Source organism: Rattus rattus, chromosome 16 (assembly GCF_011064425.1).
Source record: "Rattus rattus isolate New Zealand chromosome 16, Rrattus_CSIRO_v1, whole genome shotgun sequence".
Classification (NCBI taxonomy): domain Eukaryota; kingdom Metazoa; phylum Chordata; class Mammalia; order Rodentia; family Muridae; genus Rattus; species Rattus rattus.
In genome coordinates this window covers 26151578-26170620 of record NC_046169.1, presented here as the reverse complement: position 1 = coordinate 26170620, position 19043 = coordinate 26151578, and the positions used below count along the sequence as shown (strand labels likewise).

Sequence of the window (19043 nt, the reverse complement as noted above, 5' to 3'; positions counted from 1 at the left end):
GAGAGTTCTTCCCTGCAAACCCTTAAACACACCTCTTTGTTCAGATTTGACAACATCTTGCCATGCACAGTAAACCTCTTAAGTGGAACCGAATCGTCGTGCACTATGGCCTGTGTGTGGGTACCGATCCCGGGTCTCCCCAGCTAAGAGGCGACCATTTCCCAGGGTTCTATGGACAGTGCTGCCCTTGTGGTGTCCTCTTGTCTCATTTCTCCCCTGGGTGCGTGTCTCCTCCCCATACCCAAGTGGGTTAAAGGCTGAAAGGTAAGAACAACATTGGTGTCTCTGTTACACGTGCTCATGTAGCCGCTCCATGCAACTGTGAGGTTCTGGGCACTCGCCAGGATCCAGGGCCTGGCAGACCCACTTAATATCATCCTCGTTACTCAACACCATGGTGTTCCCAGAAGGACACCCGTCGTCTGAGGAGATGGCGGAGAAGGTGGAAAATGTCACTCTTTTCCTTTTGGAGGTAGGGGACGTAGGGGGTTCGCTCTTCTGTTCTTTGTCATCTGTGAGCATGGCTCCTGTGGACCTGAACAGCTGTCCGTTGATGCTGTTCTGAGAGTTTGAGCTGAGAAGGAGTTTGCTCTCCTCAAAGTCCAGACCCCTGTCAATGGCAGTGATCTGCTCCTCCTGGGAGGAGGCGAAGTTCAGATGGTTCCCCAAGAGCTCTGTCCGGTTGCTCAGCCCAACCCAGTCGTGAGAGTGACTCAGACCTTCTTGCTCCTCAAAGGGAACCTGTTTGTGCCTGTACTTCAGGGCAAAGGTCACACAGTTAATTAAGAACACCAAGATAGCCAGGCAGAAGACACCCAGCAGAGCATACATGCCAATTTCGAGGTCACTCAGCCCCTTGGCTGCTTGATCAGGGTCATGTTCCTCAGTGCCCATGTTGCTCCCAGGGAGGTCCACCTGGTCTGGGAAGCTGGTGAGATCTGTGGCCATGGTCTGCGAGAGGATGATGTCATCTAACAGGTTTTCCTGGCCTTCCTTCTTCGGGAAGGTTGGCCTCTTAGTTGTACTGCCCCATCCTTCCATGAGTCCCATGGATGAGCTGCTGTAGTATGCTCCCTCGGGGCTCCCCCATTCCTGAAAAGGCTTTTTGGATCTCCTGTCATTGATATTCTCCACATGAAGCCCAGCCCCAAGATGTCCGCTCTCACTGCCATTGGGGTTCGCATCGTTCTGTCCAAATTTAACCTTGATGCTGGCTGTTCCCACAGCCAACACGCTCTTCCGCTTTGACTTCTGACAAGACTCGCTGATCAGCATCTCGACCTTCACCAGGGCCCCCTGTCCTTCGTTTTCCGCAGCAATGATAGGCCACTTGAATTTGGGGTCCTGGAGGATGGAGACAACCTTCTCGTCCAAGGACGTAGCCATCAGGGAGAAGTCCTTCTCATCATAAATGTCCAAGGGTGTGACAGAGCCATCGCTGAACTGTACCCAACAACTGATGGCCGCTTCCTGTGGAGCAAGAGAGGCGGGTCAACATGTGTCTGGAGGTTCAGCAAATGGCACTGTGTGTATGTAATTTTCTTGTGACTTCAAGGAAAAGTCAGTTAGACAGCATAGAGAAAGCCATGAGAAGCTCTACCATAGAACACAGGGGAGGTTTGAATTACTATAAACAACCAAAAGGTGGGGGGGGGATGAAGGGACAAATAGGGTCAGATTAAGCCTTCCAAAATAAGATTGGAATTTGAGGTTGGGGACATAAGCGGTTGAGTTGGGAGCTTCCCTAGAGCTAAACAAAATTCACAGCTGAGGAATGCCAATGGCTGAGAAACACCTAAAAAGAAATGTTCAACATCTTTAGTCATCAGGGAAATGCAAATCAAAACAACCCTGATTTCCCTCACCAGTGAAATGGCTAAGATCAAAAACTCAGGTGACAGCAAATGCTGGCGAGGATGTGGAGAAAGAGAACACTCCTCCATTGTTGGGGGGATTGCAGACTGGTACAACCATTCTGGAAATCAGTCTGGAGGTTCCTCAGAAATTGGACATTAAACTGCCTGAGGATCCAGCTATCCCTCTCTTGGGCATATACCCAAAAGATGCCCCAACATATAAAAAAGACACGTGCTCCACTATGTTCATCGCAGCCTTATTTATAATAGCCAGAAGCTGGAAAGAACCCAGATGCCCTTCAACAGAGGAATGGATACAGAAAATGTGGTATATCTACACAATGGAATATTACTCAGCTATCAAAAACAACGAGTTTATGAAATTTGTAGGCAAATGGTTGGAACTGGAAAATATCATCCTGAGTGAGCTAACCCAATCACAGAAAGACATACATGGTATGCACTCATTGATAAGTGGCTAATATTAAATGCCTGAATTACCCTAGATGCCTAGAACAAATGAAACTCAAGACGGATGATCAAAATGTGAATGCTTCACTCCTTCTTTAAAAGGGAACAAGAATACCCTTGGCAGGAAGAGGCAAAAGATTAAAACAGAGACTGAAGGAACATCCATTCAGGGTTGGCCCATATATATACAGCCACCCAATTAGACAAGATGGATGAAGCAAAGAAGTGCAGAAGTGTAGATGGCTCTGAGAGACACAGCCAGAATACAGCAAATACAGAGGGAGAATGTCAGCAACAAACCTCTGAACTGAGAATAGGACCCCGTTGAAGGAATCAGAGAAAGAACTGGAAAGAGCTTGAAGGGGCTTTAAGACCCTATGTACAACAATGCCAAGCCACCAGAGCTTCCAGGGACTAAGCCACTACCTAAAGACTATACATGGACTGACCCTGGACTCTGACCTCATAGGTAGCAATGAATATCCTAGTAAGAGCACCAGTGGAAGGGAAGCCCTCCTGCTAGAATGAACCCCCAGTAAACTAGACTGTCGCAGCAATGGGGGAGGGTGGGAGGAACACCCATAAGGAAGGGGGGGGGGAAGGGATGTTTGCCGGAAACCGGAAAGGGAATAACACTTTCGAAATGTATATAAGAAATATTCAAGTTAATAAAAAAAAAAAAAAAAAAAAAAAGTGTGAAGTTCTGACTTCCGTCCCTGGCACCAGATTAAGCCAGGTAGGCGTGCAGCTCTGATCTCAGCACTCAGGAAAAGGAGGCAGTAAGTTAGGAGTTCAAGGACATCCTTGACTAGGTAAAGAGTTTTGGGGTAGCTTGGTCTCAAAAAAAAAGTTAAGATCGACTTATTTTCTTATCTGTTAGAAGACAGACAGGCTCAGGGACTGCCCAGGATCTACTTCTGTACAATTATAAATGGCTCGTGAAAACAGTATAGCTAGCAAGGAGGCTCCTCAATGATTGTCATGGTATACATTTAATGTGGTCATCACACCATCTGACACCATCGTAGCATCCAGTCTCATTGTCACATATAACACAGATCAAGGGCATTGATCTGGATGGAGAGATGCTCCACAGGCCATGATTTCGCGGGTTGTACCTTCTCTTGGACAGAACTGGCTTGTGCTCACCTGGAGCTAACGCTTTGACTTAAGGGAGGTGTGAAGTCAGCTAGAGACAGTAGGGGACTTTGCCTCCATTCCGACCAATGAGAAGACACTTAGGGAACACAAAGGCAGCCTACAGCCAAGGTCTCTGTGTGTCTCCATCTCTTTGCCTCCTATGCTTAGATGACTCCATTCATTCACAGCTTGAGACAGCAGCGGCATAGTAAAGCCTTTGATCTTGGGGATGCTGGGGGATGGGCACTTCCACTGCTTTCTTCCTCCTCAGGTTCCCTGAAAAGCCTGCTCTGCCCCAAGCCCTGTCTCCATCTCCCAGGACATGCACATTCAAGCCCAGCCTGGAAACAGCTCCCAAGAGACCCATGCATTACCTGCTGGCTTCAGCTAGTTAGAAAGGAGACGGCCATGATATCCCTTTAAACTGAGCGTTACTGAGTGGGGTTTTGCCCCCCCCTCTCCTCTATATCTGAAAGAAGAAACTCAGACTGAGTTTCCTTCCTTCCTTCCTTCCTTCCTTCCTTCCTTCCTTCCTTCTCTTTCTTCTCTCTCTCTTTCTTCTTGTCTGTCTTTCTTCTTGTCTTTCTTCCTTCCTTCCTTCCTCTTTCTCCCTCTCTTCCTTCCTTCCTCTCTTTCCCTTCCTTCCTTCCTTCCTTCCTTCCTTCCTTCCTTCCTTCCTTCCTTCCTTCCTTCCTTCCTTCCTTCCTTCCTCCCTCCCTCCCTCTCTCTCTCTCTCTCTCTCTCTCTTTCTTTCTTTCTTTCTTTCTTTCTTTCTTTCCCATCTTCACAGCCCTTACCGGTGACTGAAGTAAATGTTTCACGAATGGCGTTTAGCTTGGAAGGAACAAAGCAAGATCCTCGAAGGCAGTTGGTGGCTTCCACACCTTCCTTTTGTTAGCTGTTAGCCTGAACCCGTCGCTGTGTGGGAAATGGGCCAGGATGCAGCACAGAAACTTCCCAGGACCCGGCACTGATCCACCAGCCTGCTCTATTGTGCCAGGAAATCTCAGCAGGGGAGGCGTATGGATGCCTAGCTTTCTGAATTTGTCAGGTCAGAGCCAAGCTGTAGAAGGGGACCAAGGACCATGCAACCAACCCCAGAGCTACCCTTAGGGGAGCAGGTGACACTCAGCCCATCAGGGATGGATTATTTCCATTCTGGCTGTGTCTTATCACTTTTTAATTCCTAACTGGTCTCGGTCTGATTTTATCATCCACTGAGCTAGGCAGAAAGCTCATCTCTCTCCTTTCCTATCTGCACTTTGCAGGCTGGTGTCCGTCCCTCTAAACAAAAGGACGGTTGATTTTTTTGCCAAGAATTTGTATCTGTTACTAGGAATATCAACTCTCATTTTTTTTTTTTAAATCCCAAATCCCCTATGTAAGACTGTGTGATCGGGGCTTAATGACTGGCTAGCACCTGAGAGGGAAACTTGAGGTCCAGGTCCAGCTGGAAGATAGAAGGCTTGAGGTCATGAGTTCACCTCTGTTTCCTTCCTGCTCTGAGTATGGTCAGTCTCTGCTGATGCCTGGTGGTTCAAGGGCAGACGATGAGTCTAGCGACCATCCCACTGAAGGTAACAGTGGAGGAAGGGTTTCTGATGGGTAGGGAAGCTTCCAGAAAAGTCTCTTTCTGAGTTGGATGAATAGGACCCCATGCAGAGAGGACTGATTGCTGTCTTTTGCTGTAAAGTTCACCTCATTCTCTATGTTCCATCTAAGAAATAATGTCTGTCCACTTCCGAATAGGAAGGTAATCATATTCTATCTGCAGATCCACTGTACAAGAACTGCTGGGTCAGTACACACACACACACACACACACACACATACACACACACACACACACACACCATAAAACGGTACACTTCAGAGTATACTTACAAACACAAGCAATACACGTTACATACACATACATACACAAGTACACAGTACACATGCAGGTACATACCCAAACATGTATACAACCAATGATACATACAACACAGGATACAGGATATATAAGCAAGATTCTCTCATACATACACCCAGTACACAGTTTGCTCCCATAGGCAGACAGACATGTAGGCACATATACAACACAAAACCATGTATAACAGATAATTCAATACACAGAATACACATATACTCACATACAGACACATACGTGAGCATATATAAGACACCCAAACTGGCACATCTACAAACATACAGCCTATGTTGGCTGAACTTTTGTCAACTTGACAAAGCTAGAGCCATCTGGGAAGAGGTAACTTCAAATAAGAAAATGCTTCCGTCAGATTGTAGGCCTGTAGGCCACTTTATGGAGCACTTTCTTTGAGTAAGGATTGATGTGAGGGGGCCCAGCTCACAGTGGGTAGTTCCACCTCTGGGAAGGTGGCCCTCAGTGGTATAAGAAAGAAGATTGAGTAAGCCATGAAGAGCAAGCCGGGAAGCAGAATGTTCCCATGGCTTCCGCTTCAGTTCCTACCTCGAGCTTCTGCCCTTACTTTCCTCAATGCTAGATCATGAGCTGTCAGTCAAATGAGCCATTTCCTCACCAAGTTGCTTTTAGATGTGGTGTTTATCGCCACAACAGAAATCTGATATACACCCATACACCTAACACAATCTATTAGTACACTGCCTTCAAAGAAAGAGAGAAAGATATGACCTCACATCGGTTCCCTACTTCTGTCTGAGCAACAAGACGAGGTAGTATAATCTTTAGCTCAGCCCCCAAACCTGCTGAGATCTGGCTGCTGAGATCCTGAGTCAGATCCTGCCTCTACTTCCCTCCCACTGCTGGGTGAGGTCAGTATGCTAGTCAGGGCTATTTAGACAGGAGGAGAGTGTGACCCACCCAGACCCCTCACCCTAGTACCCTTGAGTATGAAGGACAGGGGAGCATCCCATCAGAGATTCTACTCTGAGTGACTGTTGGCCACCTGTTGCAGTCTTTGCCCACTGTTTCAGCGAGCTATGAGGCAAGGGCTTTGGAAACACATATTCACAGCTCCTTTGCAGTCAAGAAACACTAGACACGTGATGTCTGTTTGGAGTCTGTGAATCTCCTGGTAAGAGCCCCTACCTGCTGTGGGGTTCTCATAATGGGGTACTCATCTGGTGTGAAGTCTACTGTAGTGGGTTGGCCTGATGCTGATTGCACTCTAACACTCATTCTTTGAGATCTGGTTGCCCCAGAGAAGAGTTCGCACATAGACCCTAGTGACACTATGTGACTTTGCCCACAGCTTATTTCTGATTGATGAATAAAGATGCTCACAGCCAACAGCTGGGCAGAGGAGAGAAAGGTGGGTTTTAGGGTTCCTAGGCTTGGGGGGGGGTCAAAGGAAAATCATGAGGGAGAGAGAGAAGAAGGCGAATGGAGGAGAAGGTACCATGAGTTAGGTGAGTTGTGAAAACATAGCCCTGAGGGCTGGCCAATTGGAGTTAAGAGCAGCCCAGATGAAACATAGTAAGTAATAACTCGGGGTTATTGATAGGAAAGTAGACTTTAATAACAAGGAGGGTGGATATCTGCCCAGCTCTTGTGCTGGTTAAGGCTTTTTATACATATAAAGGTTGTGTGTGTCTTATATTCAGAAACTAAATGGTCAAAGGTGGGGTAGAAACCCCCTGATTGGGATTACAAATTTTCACAACGGTCTACTTAATGAGTGACTTCTCTGGTGTATGCTGACCTCACCTGGTGTTTAGTTGGCCTTACCTACTGTGTGCTGACCTCACATGGGGTAAGTCTCAGCTGATGTGTGTCTTAAGCGCCACTTCCTTACCTGTTTGGGCCTCTGCAGAAGTTCCTGAGCCACCGCAGTGGCAAAAATGGCTCTGTTGCTCCCAGGGCTGAGCTGCAGGGATAGTGACAGTCCCGTTACCAGCTGGACCCCGAGGTCTGTGATGGTCACCTTCTCATCCAGCACGGTGATGGTCTTCTCAGCAAGGATGGCATCCGACAGAGGGGACAGGATCTGAGGGGCAGAGCCAACATGACAAAGGGGGGCTCTCGGTGGTCACAGCGCTCTATGTATCGCATGTCATGAATGAGGGCATGCAGGGACAGTGAGAGACAGGGAGCCCCCAACGAGCCCATGGGAGCAGAAGCAGGCCTCCTCTTAAACTAAGCCTTAGTCATGGAAGTGTAGTGATGCAGTCTTCCACCCATAATAGCATGGAGCGAGTCTATGCTACCCTTCGAATACCCACACACCAACTCCAGTTGCCACTGTGTCCTACCCTTATTCTCAGCAAGAGGGATTAGTGTCATTGTTCCTTTGAGTGTGGTAACTCCTGTACACAGTACAGGCCACTCCTGCTATTACAGGTACACCCTTATTTAAAAATATGCAACTTCCAAACAGCTTCATGTCCCCCAGAGAACCATGACTATGACACCCTAATTGTATATTTATTTATGTCTCACATGGGACAGCCAACGTGTACCATAAAGTAGGGCTTCTTAGGGCTGGAGTGATGGCTTGGTGGTTAAGAATACTAGCATCTTGTAGATGACCTGGGTTCAGTTCCTAGAATCCATGTGATGGATTATAACCATCTGTAACTCCAGTTTCAGGGGATGACATCCCCTTTTGGCCCTATCAGGCATGTATATGGTGCACATACATACATACAGGGAAAATACCCATATACATAAAATAAAAATAAATAAAAACAAACCTCAAAATAGAGCGTAGGGCTTCCTGGTTCAAAGACCATCTATAATCTATCACCAGCTCTGGGACCTTCATTTGTACAGTTATTTTTTTCTCTTTTGAGACTGGGTCTCACTGCCTAACCCTGACTGGCCTGAAACCTGCTATGTAGACCAGGCTATTCTTGAACTTGTAGAGCTCTGTCTCTACTTCCCTAGTGCTGGCACTGTAAAGGCTTTCACCAATACATTAGACTTCAGTTCTATACTTAGAGAAACTGAACCATGTGATCCAGTGGCATCTTGAAATCTTGACTTGCCCTGTATAATACCTGCCCCATCCATACCCACTCTGAGTCCAACCTGATATTGGTATTTCAGTCTCGATTCCCTCTGCACACCTCTAGTGATCATGGAGCATGGCTTTCTCCACGTTCTATGCATTCTCAGTGCTCCTGGGTGAATTAGTTCTGTTTCTTTGTTCATTTGCTCTTTGGACCAGTGAGTTTTGGGGCAGCATTTCAAAAAACCAATTTTTCAAAGAGTCCCCAGAGCTCATGTTCCATCCAACCGTCACCTTTGGTTTGTCTGTCTTGACCATTCAAATGGCAGTGGGTATGTGTGGTGGTGTGAATACACTTGGCCCAGGGAGCAGCACTATTTGGAGGTGTAGCCTTGTTGGAGTAGGCGTGGCTTTGTTGGAGTGGGTGTGGCTTTGTTGGAGTAGGTGTGGCATGTGGGTGTGGGCTTTGAGAGCCTCCTCCTAGCCACTTGGGAGCCAGTCTTCTCCTGTTTACCTTCAGAACAAAATGTAGAACTCTCACCTCCTCCCACATCATGACTGCCTAGATGCTGCCATGCTCTTGCCTTGATGATACTGGATTGAACCTCTGAACCTGTAAGCCAGCCCCAGTTAAATGTTGTCCCTTATAAGAGTTGCCTTAGTCATGATGTCTGTTCACTGCAGTAACCCTAACTAAGACAGCATGAGAGGAAAGTTCCCAGAAGAATGTGAATAAATGAATTTATCACTTGGTAACTCCATAGGACTGAGTGAAGTGGTCTTAGGACTGGATGCCCTTCTGACACAGTCTCTATGTTGCCTGCATAGGAAGGCCATCTTTTCCTCTTTGTCACCAGACAATTCCTTTCTGTACTTGAATCATGTTTCAAAGTCAATGTTTAAAGGCAAACCCTTATCTAGGCCTGGGCTTTTAGGTGTTGACATTGTCTTTCAACTTTCTTCTTAGTTATTTGATATAAGTAACATTAAATGTTTTCACTCATCACCATCATCATATCACCACCACCACCATCATCATTGTGTGTGTGTGTGTGTGTGTGTGTGTGTGTGTGTGTGTATAGGTCAAGGGAAAACTCTCAGTTGTGGAGGGATAGAAGGTTCAGGTGACAACAATCAATATCAAGGAGCTGACCAGTCCTGTGATTCAGGAAGGGTGAACTTTTATCTAGGGTTTTGCTTCTCAATATAGTTAAGAACTGCCATGGTTAGGGGACCAATAAGAGGCCATGGTTAGGGGACCATGACCAATAAGAGGCAGAGCCCTAGGTCTCCCGTGTATCGTGTGAGGTGTCTCAGGGCCCTTGTTCCATGTCACGCTCAAACTGGGTAGTTGGTGACCTCACTAAAGTGAGCCCCCTGAGCTACAACAGTTAAACAATTCCCCTGGCAGAGAGGAGTACAGAAAGCCTCACCTGGATAGTGGTCATGCCCAGCTCCTGGCCAGTCAGGATCTGCCCTCCTTGCAGCTTAGCGATCCTGGGCTCCTCCACCTGCATGAAGTCAGTGATCAGCTCCGTGATGTCCACCTGCCAGTCAGAGCCCAGCAGGTGGGCCAGGTGTCCCCCGGGATCAGGCGCCTCAGCCACGAATTGGGTCAAGACTCGCACCATGGCGTGTTGGTACTGAAGGGTGCAGCCTCGGCCCCTCTTCTCATCATCCTCTTCCTCCTCACTGTCCCGAGCTGGCCTGTCAAAAAGTATTTATTTGTGGGCGCCATTTTGGGAGTCTCCCTCCAAAGAGTTCTGGCCCGCTTAAGGCTCAGGCATGCGCAGAAGATTCAGGGAGTTTAACCACCCACCGGTGTGACAAGAGTTCTGATTGGACAGAATGGAGAGGCAGGACAAGTGGTTAAGATCTTCCCAAAGACCCGGGCCTCCTGGCTTTTACTCTCTACCACACCCTCTTGTTAGGCACAGATTGCATTTTATATCTCTATTCAAAAGTGTTTGGATAGGCCCTCCCATCATCAACATTTTAATCACTCTATACTAATGATATAGAATAATGGGTTTCATTGGGACATCTTCATGCGTGTGCATGACGTATTTTAGTCATACTTACCCCATTGCCATTACCATCTCTCATCCCCTCTCCCTGCCGCTCTTTCTCATATTAACCAGCCTTTCTACTTTTGTGTCTCTTGTTTTGGACGACGAACCAGTGATTTTCACTAGTATTACTTCCAGGGACAAATGTGAGAGTTAAGTTACAGGAATCTGGGCATCTTAACCAGTGGCTGAACCACTGAAGACAGTGTCTTTCTGCCCCCAGTCACCATTACTTGCCAATAGATATCAAGAGTCAAAGGCTCTTGGAGGATTTACTTTCAGGTAATGGTTCTGGAAAGAAGAGTTTGCTGTGGATTTGCTCTAAAGCTTGTATTATGTTAATTGGGTTCCCCAAATCACATGGGAATCTGCATGCCTGCACATAAGAGGCTGAGGGGCCCTGTCCCCCAGGTGTTGATGCTGATTGGTAAATAAAGTTGTCAGCGGCCAATGGCTGGGCAGGAAGACAGAGGCAGGACTTTAGATTTGGGAAGGGGATAGGAAAGGAGTAAGGAAGGACCAGGCCTGAGAGGTGCAGAAGAGGGAGCATACCAATCCCCTAAGAGCAGAAGAGCGGCTTCAGGGGTCCCCCGATTGGGTCTAGGGCAGCAAAGATGGACTATAGATTTTTAGAATGTAATAACTCAGGGCTATAGGAGGGGAGGTTTTAGTCACATAGAGCTTAAGAACTGGCCCAGTCATTTGTGTGTGTGTGTGTGTGTGTGTGTGTGTGTGTGTGTGTGTGTGTGTGTGCGTGTGCATGTGTGTGCTCTCACACATCTTTCATTTAGGAACCCAGAACCTTAGGCTGGATAGCAAGGAACTCACCACCACCTCTGGGTTGATTCGATCAGAGAGTAGGTTAATTGGGAACTGCAACAAGAGTTCACGAGACCTTTTATTTGTTTCTTTTTTTTTTTTTTTTTTTTGGTTCTTTTTTTCGGAGCTGGGGACCGAACCCAGGGCCTTGCGCTTCCTAGGCAAGCGCTCTACCACTGAGCTAAATCCCCAACCCCTATTTGTTTCTTAATATGAGGTCCCACTAACGTACCCAAGGCGTTAATTCTCCTGTCTCAGCTTCCCAAGTACCTCGCTTTATGACTGGATTTTTAAGCTACTGACATCTGTGTGGTTTGGGTTCTTCTGGGGCTTCTGTGTCCCTGGCCCACTCTGATGAAGCAAGTTGCTGTCTTCTGAGCTTCCTGAGGGAAACATCTACCTGGCAGGCACCTTGTCTCGACTGATCAGCAGCTAGCGAGGAGGGGAGCTCTGGGAACAATGCCAGAGTGAGCCTTCTCTGCAAGAACCCCCAGATGGGTGCGAGCCTCCCTAGCTGAATTCAGCGTTTGAGACCTCAGCTCCTGGGACTTCATTAAGCCACACCCAGCTGCTCCTGTGAAGAATCTGAGAGACTGAACCCACCATTCTTCAAGCCATACTGAGTTTTTAAATTAAGGCCCTGCCTCACACAGTGTTCAGGTTTCCTTTCTGTTGCTTTGATAAAAAACAAAACAAAACAAAACAAAACAAAACAAAACAAAACAAACAAACAAACAAACAAAAAAAAACTCTTGACCAAAATCAACTCTGGGAGGAAAGGGTTTGTTTGGCTTCCACTTCCAGGTCAGAATCCATCATTGAGGGAAGTTGGGGCAGGGACTCAAGTGAGAACTTGAAGAAAAGACCCACGCTGTTTTCTGGCTTTTTGACTTAGGTTAGCTTTCTTATATAGCCCACGACCACTTGTGTGGTAAATGGTGCCGCCTGCAGTGAGCAATTAATAATTGACAACTCCCTACAAACATTCACGTAGACCAACCCGACCCAGGCGATTCCTCAATAGAGGTTTTCCACTCTGATGATTCTTGGCTGTGTCAAGTTAACAGTCAAAGCCAACCAGGACATACAGTAATATACAGCTAATACGACTGGGTTGTCACCCAAAAGGGGCAAGCGTTTACCGTGGGGGTAGTGAGATACTATCATCAAGGCAGACAGATGTCAGCTGTCCCCTCACTGTCTGATGCCTTGTTGCACTGGCCCATTCCCACCATACCTCAACATCAACTGCCCACTTTTCAGGGAGCCCATCAGCTATCTGAGATGACCATTCACCAGACCTGGTTAGTTCTCTGCCAACTGCATTATCATCGTCATCGCCATCGTCATCATCATCATCACCATCATCATCATCATCATCATCACCATCACCATCCACCCCACCATCTACCCTAGCCTCCCACATCCCAGTTTTCCAAAGAAATATCTCTAAGGACTATCTTCCGACCTTCTGACTGTCTGCGGTACCTGCCACCTTTCTCTTTCAGCTATAGCCTCTTCCAGAGGTCACAGGTCTAGAGGGGTGAACTTCAAAGGTGAAGACTAATAAGGCCCTCTGAAGTGACCTCAGATCGCCGCCTCTGCTATCGCAGCCTGCAGGCGTTTCTCCTTATGTGACAGGGCTCATGCTTACTCTGACACTTGAAATGTCTCTAGCCTATGGCTGCGTACACTGGCATCCCTGCAGTGGCATTCAGAAGGGAGAGCCTGAGCACTGTGACTCTACCTCCCCAGTCCTCATCTGGCCCTCTGACGGATGATGGGAGGCTCACCTCTCTACCAAACTCCACCCCGGGGTGTGACAGCTACGCTATGGCAGACAAGCTTCAGACTTCTCACCGGGGCGGAGAGCTCTGAACCTCGGCTCTGGCTCGTGGAATAGCATCTGCTCCTTGCTTCTTCCTAAAGTCGATTAGTTCTCTTTTTATCCTGAGCCTCATCCACGTGACTTCCTCCCCAGGCTCATCTTTCAAGAGATGGTGCTTGTGGCTGGGGTCCAGGTGTCTGGGAGACAGAGTCTATGCACTTGGTCCCACTAAATCAACGTGATTACGCTTGCCTGAAGAGGAGCTACTTGCCTGCTTCTCCCCTCAAGTCCAACCATCGTGGACATGACTTTTTTGCTGGATGCCCAATGCACAACACACACACACACACACACACACACACACTCACACACACACACACACACACACACACACACACACACAAACACACACACACACACACACACATGCACGCGTGCAATTCACACATGCACACGCTTCATATACACCCACCTTTTGTTGGAGACAACGGGGACCCGCCAGCCCTTGATCTGGTTTAGCTCCATGTCTGAGACCTCGATCTGCAGGGGTAGCCGTGGCACCCACACTGTCATCTCCAGGGGGCTGCTCAGGTGCTGGTAGGTGACGGTGACAACCACATTCACCTTGCCCTTCATCTCCTTCCCATTGACGAAGACGTAGTCACATCTGTCAGAAACCTGGTAGGGAGGAGGGAGAGAAGCAGGGTGGGGGGGGCGGTGAGCTTCATCACAGTCCACAGACCAGGGAACAGGGCAGTGCCATGTTTGGGAGTCACCACTGTGAGGGAAAGCAGGCACAGGCAGTTGCTTTCAATGAAGCAACTGCTACCAGAGCAGATCCTGCTAAAGTGACTAAGGATCTTTCATCTACTGGATTGATAAGTAAAGTCATATACATTTATTTATTTGATGGTTGATTTACTTTTCCCTTTGTGTGTGTGTGTGTGTGTGTGTGTGTGTGTGTGTGTGTGTGTGTGTATACATACATGTGCATGTGGGACACAAAGGTTGATGTCAAGAATCCATCCTTGACCCATCATCCACCTTATCATCAAGGCAGAGAATCTTAAATCAATTTTAGAACTCACCCAAATGGCTTTTCTCATCTGGCAGCTTGCTCTGGGTATCCCTTGTGTCTGCCCTCCGAGGCTAAAATCACAGCATGTCACCATGCCCACCTAGTATTTATGTGGGTTCTGGAGACCCAAACTCAGATGTATGCACTCTCAAGGTAAGCACTTTCAACTCCTGGGCCATCTCTCTAGCCTCAAAGTGAAGGCTCTTGGTTGGCAGGGACTAGCCTTGAGTGTTTGGGGGTGGTTTTGGCTCTGTTCTAGATGCTCTTTTGAGAAGGATATTGGTAACGTAGGGGAAGGGAGCAGACACTATGGCCATGGGAGTAGGAGGCTGTGCTACGAGCATGGAGATCAGGGAGGGTAAGGAATGGGGCAAGTCAGATTGGGAGCCAAAGAATCCCAGACTGATTCTTTTTTTTTTTTTTTTTTTTTTTGGAGCTGGGGACTGAACCCAGGGCCTTGCGCTCGCTTAGGCAAGCGCTCTACCACTGAGCTAAATCCCCAACCCCCAGAATGATTCTGATTCCTCTTTCCTGAGTCCAGATCCTTGGCCTTCAGAACTACAAGGGGAAAAAAATACATTCTTCCAAGAGCCAGCTGACTTGCACCTCACTTGATCTCATAGAGAGTGGACCCAGAGTGGAACAGGAAGATGAATTCTGGGATGAGAATGGGTCCCCTCACTTGTGCTTCACTCATTGGCACAGGGAAAGGAAGGCAGGTGAGAGGAATCCGCTGACCACTGACTATGATACAGGTCAGGGATGGATGCTGTGCTCACCCAGTATCATCTCAGCCTCGGGACCACACAGGAGGCAGGTACAATTATCAGCAGCACTTCACACATGATAAACCCAAGACCAAAGGACACGGATGATTCTCGACACACCGGGGCCACGTTGAAGAGTAAGGGGCTTTGTCTTCCCTGCCCCCTCAAGAGGTGCCATTTCAGCCCAGGGCTCTTACTTCCCATCTCAAAGGATGAAAAACCTACTTTTAACTCTTAAAGGGGTGTGAAGGGAAGCAGACAGAAATGAGTAGGTTGTGCAGAGATCACAAAGGCCTTTCTAATGAATGTGCTTTTGTCTGCTGTAGAGGCCGTGTGGATGCCGGATACATGGGACGGGCTTTTGTGAGGCTCAGCCTGGGTGGGGAGGTCGATTGGTAAGAACGAAAAGAAATGGGCGGCTGGCTCCACAGAGGAGGACTTTGTCATCTTCACTGTCTGCCAATAGCAAAAGTACTTAAATCTGATTGCATTGTCCGGTGGGACTAGCGATGGCCGGCTTATTATAATTTGTGGTCTGGACAGAGCTTGCCTTGCTTCAGGGCCCAGGGAGTCTTTAATTTAAGGCTCTTTCTCTCTCTCCAGACTTCCATTTATACTTCAGGTTGAGCATTTGCAGAGGATCGGAGTCCTTGAAAGAGAGAAAGGGGTCAGGATGTGAGGCAAGAGGGGAGGGGGAGGAAAGGAGGAAGCAGATGAGGAAAAATGAGGGAGGGGGAGAAAGGAAGGAAAGAGATGAGGATGGAGAAGGGAGAAATGAGGAAAGAAGGGAGGAAGAAGAAAGGAGAGGGGGAGGGGAAGAAAGGATGCGGTGACGAATTGCATATAAGACTAATTTTTAGAGCAACTGAGTCCTTCCTGAGTAACTCTCAGGGCTTTCCTGACAAACAGGTGACCCATTTAAAGGCACTTGGAGTTCATCCTGGGAGAGAGAGAGCCACAGGGCCTGCCTTTGCATTGAAGGAGGTGAGGGCTGGGGTTCACCAAGTGTGGTGTTGAGTACATAACCGCCTTCATCTTGGCTCTTTAACCCAGTGTTTATTCCTTGAGGTGACAGAAGGCAGGGGCAAGTGTTGGTGCAGGAGAGGAGGCTTTACAGGGTCTGTGAGGCAGAGTTGTGCAAACAAGGTCAGGGGACTTTGGAGCAGGGCTATGCACAGAACCAATGTCCCGTGTCTGTGGGGCAAGAGCCGTGCCCAGGACATCTTGTGTCCATGAATCAGGGCTGAACTCACATGTGGGTGTCTGAGGTATTATTTAAGTCAAGGGCCAAGACAAGTTGCCGTGAGTGGGGCTGGGGGCTTGAGAATCTGTCTGTGGTTCTCAGAAGATGCCCATGTGGTACAGTGCACGCCCTATACTATGAGATAGTCAAGTGAGCTGCTCAATTGTGATTTCCGGTTCTTCAGGATGTCAGGGGCTGGCCTCTGCCTTGGTTGCTGCTGAGTGCGGGTGTGACCATCACAGGCTATGAGCTGTGAACACCAGTGACAGGTGTCTCTTCTGCCTAGGAGGCTGTGGTGGTTGGTTTCTGGACACAGCTCTCCTAAGCCTATGTGCTTGGGGGGGAGGTGTTTGGATTCATCTTAGAGGTATTTGTGAGTATGAATCATGCTTTTTATCCACTTAGAAAATGTTTATGGAGAGGTGAATTCTCAGGAAGACAGCCTATTTCCTTCGAGAGAGGACTTTTCAGTGGGCTGGGGTTCACTAATTAGGCTCAACTTGCTGGCCAGCCAGCCCCTGGGATCCTCCTGTCTCTGCCTCCCCTTCACTGGTATTACCAGTGTGCACTGCTGTACCTGGCTTGTTAATGGGAGTTTGGGGGATTGAATTCAGGCCTATGCTTTCCAAAAATGTACTTTCCCAACTGACCCATCTCCCAGGACTGATCTTTTATTTTAAATTCACATTTTATCAATATATTTCACTGTGTGTATTTAAGGTTTATAAAATTTTAGTTTGAGGGTTCACATCGATACTGGAGACGTTAATACAGTACAGGAAAACAATGTATCCCCTGTCTCTCAAGGCGGACAACTTTTGCTTCTGGGGCAGCAAAGAGCTGGAATCTCATTCACTAGGACTTCACAGTCAAAGCTTAACAGCGAGCTTCTGCAGGAGGCTCCTGAGAAGCGTGACTTCAGAGAACAGGTCTTGTATCTGAAGTCACCAAGCTCATGGTCATTACTCATACTGGCCATGGTGACTCAAACCTTCAGGTTGCACTTCTTGTCTGCTGTCCTAATCTTGCCTTAGTGTCTCCCAAGTCCTCTCTAAAGAGGGCACATACACATGAGTGTCCCTCACTAGAACTGCCCCAAGTAGCCTGCCCTGTGCTCTCTCAGCTTTGGAAGACCTGGTATAGCTGGGCCGGTTGTCAGCTGGGAAAACATCAGTCTCAGTTCCTAAGAGGACAGGGATCCTCACACAGGAGGCCAGAGACATGTGTTGGGTTCCTTCTTTTGGAATCCACAAAAGCAGGTCCCCTCTCTCCTTCTGACCATAGCACCTGGTATGGAACCCCCACAGACTTCCCCTTCTGGGAGAAGAACCAGAGCCATTCAACAACCTAGGTGAATGGCAGTCTTTAGCACTTCTCCTTCAAGTGTAACTAATGGTACACGTCAAATCATTTATTAACTAGCACTTTGCAACGCCGACAACGTCAAGGAGTGATTGAGTAACACTCTCGAGTCCCCTCCATAATCCTCCAGACAGTCTCCCCTGCTCTATGATGGAGACAAAGCTAATATGTCTGACTCCCGTGTGCATAATCCTGACACTTATGTGAATTTAATGCTAGCTCTAAGCTCTTCTGGTTAAATGGTGGCTGCATTTGAATCTTATCTAAATATCACATCTGTGGCCAAATTTATGTTCTCTGGCTATTTCTCTCTTTCCCCTTTCCTTTCTTTCAAATGCTAAGGATGATGAATGTTCATCTTCCTTCCCTCAAACTGAGCAAAACAAACATCCTTAGTGATGGTGGTGGAGGTAAGGATGCAGCTAACATTTAAAGTTTGCTAAAGCAAGATGCTGTGTGTAGCACTCAAGCCTTATTCCATCTGTTCAGTCAGGGTAAGTACACTAAATAATATGATTTGCATGTGAAAGCACCCTAGGCTCATCTGTTTTAACACTTGACTACCAGCTGGTGGCGCTGTTTAAGGAGGGTGTAGGGCCCTTAGAACTGTGGCCCTGTTGCAGAAAACGAGCTACTGAGAGTAGGCCTCGAAGGAGCTATCTGTTTCATGTTCTAGCCCAAGCTTTCTAATCAACTCCCCTCCCCTCTCTCATGTGTGTGTGTGTGTGTGTGTGTGTGTGTGTGTGTGTGTGTGTTTGCTTCATGTATGTCTGTGCACCATGTGTATGCCTGGTGCCACGGAGATCAGAAGTTATTTCAGCCTCTGGAACTGGAGTTAAAGACAGTTACTGATATGAGCCATTGGGGGTAGGGGGTGCTGGGAATTGAACCCGGATCCTCTGGAAGAGTAGCTGAAGGGCTGGATAATCGACTCAGTAGGTACAGGGCTAGCCTAGCATAAAGCTCTGGGTTTAATCCTCAGAACTGTGTAAAAAAGGGGTGTGGTGGTGCACACACGTGATCCTAGCACTCAGGAGGTAGAGGGAGGAAGATCAGAAGTTTGGTGTCACTGTCAGCTATGCAATAAGTTTGAATTCAGCCCGGGCTGCATTGCAATGCCAACCAAATAAAAATGGAGTCAGCCGGGGAATTCAAGTGTTCTGAGATCTCTATGCTGAGTCCTAAATCTCCAGTGACCTTAAGAACTAATTAAATTGGGCTGGGGACATAGCTTAGCGTGTAATGACTAAGGACCTGAGTTCAAATCCTCAGAATGCACGCAAACCTGGACAGAGCAACATAGCCCTACGGTGAGGTAGAAGGTAGAGACAGGAAAATCACAGAAACCTGAGGGCCGAACAGCCTGTGTGCACAGCAGAGAGCACGAGACCACATCCCAAGGTGTGGGCGAATCCCTGAGGTTGACCATGAGATCACCTCATGTGCGTCGTGGCACCTGTGGTCTCTCTGTATTCACAC

The 19043-nt window shown here is 47.8% G+C and overlaps 1 protein-coding gene across 1 annotated transcript; it reads right to left on the bottom strand.

The window, feature by feature from the left end:
* Window positions 1-96: 96 nt before the first annotated feature.
* On the bottom strand, window positions 97-13788 carry LOC116885609 (transmembrane protein 132D). The gene is made up of 4 exons (XM_032886910.1): window positions 13587-13788; window positions 9832-10105; window positions 7244-7435; window positions 97-1470 (listed from the first exon to the last, which is right to left on the bottom strand). The coding sequence occupies exons 1-4, from the start codon at window positions 13748-13750 to the stop codon at window positions 289-291; spliced, it is 1812 nt and encodes a 603-aa protein (XP_032742801.1). The 5' UTR covers window positions 13751-13788; the 3' UTR covers window positions 97-288.
* Between the last annotated feature and the right edge of the window lie 5255 nt (window positions 13789-19043).